This window comes from Elephantulus edwardii, unplaced genomic scaffold (assembly GCF_000299155.1).
Source record: "Elephantulus edwardii isolate Elephantulus edwardi_28Jun2011 unplaced genomic scaffold, EleEdw1.0 scaffold00220, whole genome shotgun sequence".
NCBI lineage: Eukaryota > Metazoa > Chordata > Mammalia > Macroscelidea > Macroscelididae > Elephantulus > Elephantulus edwardii.
In genome coordinates, this window is record NW_006399970.1 from 627,851 (window position 1) to 634,555 (window position 6,705).

Genomic DNA, 6,705 nt, shown 5'->3' on the forward strand with positions numbered 1-6,705 from the left:
GATGCTGTAGGTTTCAGGGTGAAGATCTTCTCTCACTACTCTAAAGGGCCCCTTTGGCAGTAGGAAACACATAGACTATTGTGGAGATTGATTTTGGAATTTAGATGCACTGTTATCAATTGTGCTTAGCTGTACATGTTCATATCCTTGAAGATGTATCATGGAGAACACAGTAGTTTTTATTTAACGGCAAGAACAAATGTGAGTGAAGTCTCTTTCCCTCTTATCACTCTTTTCTAAAACTTTCTTTTAGTTATTATTTACTTTTCATTAAATAACTGTTTTCAATAAGTTTTTTGCTGGTACTTTTGTAATTTGTATCAACATGAAGTTCTGATTGATTATGACTGACATACAGGAAATAATTTATTATGTTACATACTGTGGAGTAGGTACCGACTCATAGTTGACCCTCCAGTAGATCTTCTGATACTACAAATTGCACAAGAAGACACTGCCCATCCTTCTCCCAGGGAGCAGCTGGTGGATTCAAACCGCATGCCTCTGGGTTGACAGCACAACTCCTTACCAATAAGTTACCAGAGCCTGCCACTTTACAAAGACTGATAATATCAACATATTACACACAGGTAAAATAACATTGACTCTTCCTTTACAGCTTTTATTTATGATTCAAGTTTTAAGGTATTAATCAGTTTCCACGGGAATGTTGATAACAAAGGCTCTAGCAATGTTTTTTATTCTCTAGTTTCAACTTTAGAAACCATAAAGAGGACTACCCATATCTGAGGCAAAGTTAGAATAGCCCCTTTGCGTTTCACTAGGTTGTTAAATTCTCTAAAATTACCACTTCTTAATTTTAATGATCAAATTTGTTCTAGAAAATGACTCAAGTAAGATAAAAAAACTGAACAAAGTAATTTTTGGGTTTTTTTAATTTTTTTTATTTTATATTGTGGTTTGGTGAGCTCTAGTGGCCTAGTGGTTAAGAAACTGCACTGCAATCCTGAAGGCATGTGGTTCGAATATATCAGCTGCTTCATGGGAGAAAGAAGGGTATTCTCCTCCTGTGGTATTAACTGCCTATGAAAACTCACTGGAGGGTCAGCTAGGGGTTGGTTCTGACTTGATGGTACTCAACAACAACACTGTGACTTAGGTGAAAGTTTACAGAATAAGTGAGTTTTCCATTTAATAATTTATATATATTTTGTTTTGTGAAATTGGTTTCTTTCCGCTAACCTCAATAACATAGCTGAAGTTTCTCTCTGAACTATGGACATCGTGTCAGGAGGGATCCGTTCTGGGGGGAAAAATGTTGGGAAATGTGGAAGGTCAGAGAAAGGAAGACTTTCAACAAGATAGACTGACACAGGGACTGTAACAATAGGCTTGAATGTGTCGGAGATGGTAAGGATAGCAAAGGACAGGGCAAGGTTCAGATCTGTTGTTCATAGTGTCCGTATGAATCATAGTTGACTCAGCAGCACTTAAAACAACAAGGTGGGCAAAATCCGCCCACTCATGAGGTAAGAAATGGTAATGGCCACAGTATAACAAAAACAGTCCAATGTAGGTTTATACCCCAAGGTGGCTACTTAGAAGTGAACTTCAAGTAGGACTACTAATTTTCTGTTTGTCAGATGGGGAAACACAACCTTGAGAAAGAAAATAAATATAATGCATACAAAGAATCTAGCATTTTCTGGTACCAATTACTCACTTCATTCACTGCGGTCAAGTTGGAACTGACTCAGTTTACCCTCCAGTGGGCTTCCCAAGGCTGTAAATCCCATGTGTGGAGACTGTCCATCTTTCTCCCTTTGGGGCTTCTGGTGGATTTGAACTACCACAGAGATGCCACCTTTGGATGAGTAGCACAACTCTCTATGGAATAAACCACTAGAGCTCCCTTTACATTAGCCAGTTTAGGATAAATGTCTGTGGTGTCATTCATTTGTAAACAGACATATTTTGAATCAGAAAATAACTGATAGACATATACTTACATTTAGTTTTTCTAGTGGTTGTCCTAAAGAGTAAATGACATACGACTGAAGGTGATCGGTGTATTTCTGTTTGGCTTCCTTTTTTTCAGTTTCTAGACAGGAGATTTTTAAACGATAGAGAGTTGCAAAAATATGGTGAAAGTTTTCCATCATGACGACATCCCTGGGTGTCTTCTGGCTTTCATTTGCTACTTTCTCCACTAAAATCAAAGCAGAAAAAAGGGAAAAAATCTGGTATGAATCTAACTATTCAGGCTACCAGAGCTCCCAAACAAGAATATATAAAAATGATTGATTTTTCTCATTTGTGAGTATAAGAATTAAGTACAAACCTGGGCATTAATAAACTAAACTATACTGATGAATTCTTGACATTCATTTAAGCTCTATCACCCCAGCAGTCTCATGTATATATAGAAATTGAGTACATGATAAACGCATGGCATTTTAAATCAGTGGAGGAGATGATGTATTACTCAAATGTGTTAGGACAACCAGCTGCTCCTTTGGAATGTGCTAAATATAGATTTCCTGTTTTATATCTTTTAGCAAACCAAATTCTAAATTTTAAGTATTAAAAAGATAATAAACAACAATGAAAAACACAAGCCAAAAATCATCAGTTGCCTTGTCATCAATTGTGATCCATGGCAAACCTACAGGTGTCAGAACAGCCGTGTATACCACAGGGTTGTCGACAGCTGACTTTTTCGAGACACTGATTGCCAGGCTTTCTTCCAAATCCACTCAAAGTAGATGCAAACCTCCAACTTTTCTATTAGCTGCTAAGCAGGCTCATAGTTTGTACCACTCAGGGATTTAAAACAAATTAAGAAAACAATAAATACCAAAGAATGAAAAATAATTTATGATATTTCCCAAACATATCCCAAAACTTAGAAAAAGCCATGAATGGAAAAACAGGTACATATGAAATAAAATTTGAAAAAGTCTTTTACAGAAAGATGCCATAGCAAAAGTCAATTGAAAAAAATCTCTTTGTGCACAATAAATGGTAACAATGAATAACCTTTTTATGTAAAGAGTACCTTCAGGGAAAAGAGGTAAACCTATTAACAGAGAAGTGGTCAAGGAATATGATGGTTTTGCAAAAGAACAACTACAAATGCCAATAAAATATTTAAGCACTAATCAATGAAATGTAAATATTTAAAAATAACAATAACATAATGTATTGCCTGTTAGGATGATCAAGAAGAGAAATATTGATAACATCTAGTAATACATAGCATTGGTATATGTAAGATGAAAACATATGAATTTTTTTGGCACTCAACAGGTATAAGCTGACAAAAGCTTTGAGAAACATAAACTCTTTGACCCAATGACACTGTCTCCTCTGAGAAGATCACTGGACAAAGACACATACAGGAAACTAGAACAAATGAAATGTGTATTAACAGCAGATTTGGTAAATAAGTAAGGATTCATGGTATACTACACAATCACTAAACATTACTATGGTTCTCTGGATTTATTGACAAGGAAAGACATCAGGATTATAGTTACAACTAACTTGATAAGGAAAGACATTAGTAGTTTCCAAAATAATGTGTGAGAGTTAAAATGTTTATATTGAAGAATTTACACACTTACACACACACACACACACACACACACTCTTGGCATCTGACTATCTACCTATCGCAGCATAAGAAAGAGATACAGTCAAAAGACTTGAAGGCTAAAAATGAAATGGTATCTTTGTACAGTGATAGTACAGGTGAGCTTAATGTTTTTCTCCAGACTTAAAACAAAAATTTAGATTTCTTTTTTCAGAAGGGGACAATGAATATATGTCAGTGTACACTGAATGAAAAAAAAATCAGGCATACAAACATTTGATCATTAAATTTAGCTATCCTTTTCTTAAACTTGTTTGAATACAAAATATGTTACAAGTGAGACAATTTCACTTCCTATCAATTTTTCCATTTTTTTAAATTCCTAAATACATGCAATCAAATAACTTATTAAAAATTAAACAACATGTTCTAATGGGTTCTGTAACTTAACTGTAGGACCCGATGCAGGAAGAGTATGGGTGCTAGTATTTTAAAATTTAAATGAAATCTGAAAAAAAGAAAGAAATAAACTTGTTTACTTCAAGATCTACAGATATGAAAACTGAGGGCTAAGGAGGTGAATAGATTGCTTTAAGGTCCACAGGCATCATTACTCATCATTCCAAAGACTCCTGAAAATGCAAATGTTACCGGCAAGGTTAATTTTTTGTGTGAATAAACGATTTTAAGTTTTACACAGTCCACATGAACATATGATTTAAAATATAAGTTGTTTTTTTTATGACTATGAAAAGGTTTTATTTATTCACAACAAAAAAATATCAGACTATAGAATAGAATAACTGAACATTTATTTATTCCAATTTCTAAGTGACAAGAAATAATGAAAACAAATTCCTTAGAACATAACTGAAGCTTACCGTTAACAAACACCCCTCTGATAAGTTTGGTGTATGCTTTATCTAGATCTCCACGCCGCTCAGCATTTTTAAAGATAGATTCGGCAAGCCCAGCAAATTCTTCAAATTCAGCAACAAATGGAAGAATTCCTACTTTACTCTTCTTTGAGATCTTTACTTCTTCCATTTGCCTTATTTGGTTACTCTGAAGTTGGGGAAAAAGAAAGGGTGAAAGACAGCCAAGCAAATTAGAGATTATACATAATTACAATCAAATGTACCTATCACTCACAGAGAGAGGCCAAAATTCCTAATCAGGAACTCTATATATGCTTACTTCTTGAATCCTAACAGGGATAAATAAGTAAAATTGCTTCTTATAGATTAAAAAAAATTGTTTAATTGAAGAAATTTTTTTTAAAGGACTTTTGTTTTTTAAAAAAAGCAAACAAAGCTTGTGAGCCTCAAGTCCTTGTTCAAAGTGAAAAGAACAAAAATCTACCTGTCACTTATGAAAGACAAAGGTTGCTCACTTTACTTCAGAGCTGACCACAGAAAAGAATATAGGATCTCTCCAGTTTATCCCTAGTTGGTGGATCTATGGCTAAGCTTGGAACCATGAACATGACATGTCCTGCATCATATATAAATACATACACACACACACAAAGAGGAGAAGTTATGAGTACAGAGGAAGACAAGGAGTTTTTCTATTAAGAATTTGTATTATATAATTTTCTATATACTTAATTATACTAAATTAGTATGAAAGTACTTGTGTATTGTGTATAATGGCAACAAAGGATAAAAGAGATGCTTACATAGACAGAATCTAGATAGTCAAATTCAAAAAAGATTCACTCAATTATGAAAGAAATGATCAAATGTAGGTCTGTGTACTATAGAGTCAGATCCGACTGGCTCACATTGGCCCTCCTTTTCCAGTGGAGCATCTGGCAGATTTGAACCATGCACCTTCAGGATTGCGGCGCAGCTTCTTGCCACTAGACCGCCAGAGCTCCTTTCAAATGTAGTTTTGTGCACTTCTCAGGGGCCCCAGAGTTCTATGTGACATTTAAATGTGCAGGATACAGATTATGGCCTGAATATAGTTTTACATTACTTGGAAATGTTCTAAATACTACCTTCACAGGCTTTGTGATGGATATGATACAAAGAGTGTATTTATTTAAGAAAAGGGTCATCAATGAACTCAATCTGTGACAGAAGCATCCAAATTCTTCTCAGGTTGAAGGTACCCAATTTATTCCTACTGGTAATCCACTTGTGTCACCATCACCAATATGACATAAGGGTACAGTTAAACTAAGATCACAGCTAAGACACTGGCAGCCCTTTGTCTATGGTATTTAATGAAATTATATCATGCTCAAAGGTCTAAGGGTATAAATTTACAACATTATAGTCTGAAATCTTGAAAAAGGAACTAAACACACACAGAGAAGCAGTGGACTGCCTGCGAGGTCCTGTTTAGTTATTCATATGTTAATGGCTTTATGGTTGTCCCAGGCTATGGAGTTGGAACTGACTCATAGCAGATCCTTTGATGGGTTTGAAGAGGCTGTGAATCACACAGGAGATTGTCTATCTTTTTAAAAATTTTATATATTTAACATATTAAATGACTAATTCTTACATAGTTAGATATAAGATATTATATCTAGTCTTTCATAAAGCTGGGAATTTCATGAACTCTCAAGTGTTCTATCTTCTCCTCAATACTGAAACTGATTAAATCCCCTACCTCAAATAGCAAATTTTCTTTTTAAAAGTTTTAATTGTGATTTTAATGAACATTTACAGAGAAGCCAAATTTTCATTCATTGTTGCACATTTTACCCCTTCGCACTCCTTTCCCTTTCCCCCAGTTCACTTTTTAAACATATTTATTCACTGTTGTACAATTACATCCCCCCTACACTAGTCCTCTTAAAAATGATATATCTGTTCTTCTGGGCTATTATTGTACGTATAATGCCTAATCATACATTCATTTTAGACAGTTCTTTCTTTCATCTTGGTCCCATCTTTCTACTGTGGAGCACCTGGTAGATTTGAACTGCATGGCTTTTGGTTGGCAGCATAACTCCTTACCAATAGGTCATCAGGAATCCCTAGTTCAGGTTTAATTAGATTTCTTAGTTGATTTTTGAAAACTACCAGATATGTTAACAAGCGATTGTAAAGACCATGGCCTGTATCATGTGCACCTTAGTCTCCAGAGAGACACCGTTGCTCCTGAGTACTTTAGAGAGGTCCCTAACAGCA

The 6,705-nt window shown here is 34.9% G+C and overlaps 1 protein-coding gene across 2 annotated transcripts in view; it reads right to left on the bottom strand.

Moving 5' to 3' along the window:
• Positions 1-6,705, bottom strand: part of EXOC1 (exocyst complex component 1) — an 86,358-nt gene that overhangs the window by 4,171 nt on the left and 75,482 nt on the right. For both annotated transcript variants that reach the window (XM_006898084.1, XM_006898085.1), the window contains 2 exons: positions 4,438-4,621; positions 1,971-2,170 (listed from right to left, as the gene is read on the bottom strand). In XM_006898084.1, coding sequence (XP_006898146.1) covers positions 1,971-2,170; positions 4,438-4,621 — 384 coding nt within the window. The remainder of the gene's footprint in view (positions 1-1,970; positions 2,171-4,437; positions 4,622-6,705) is intronic.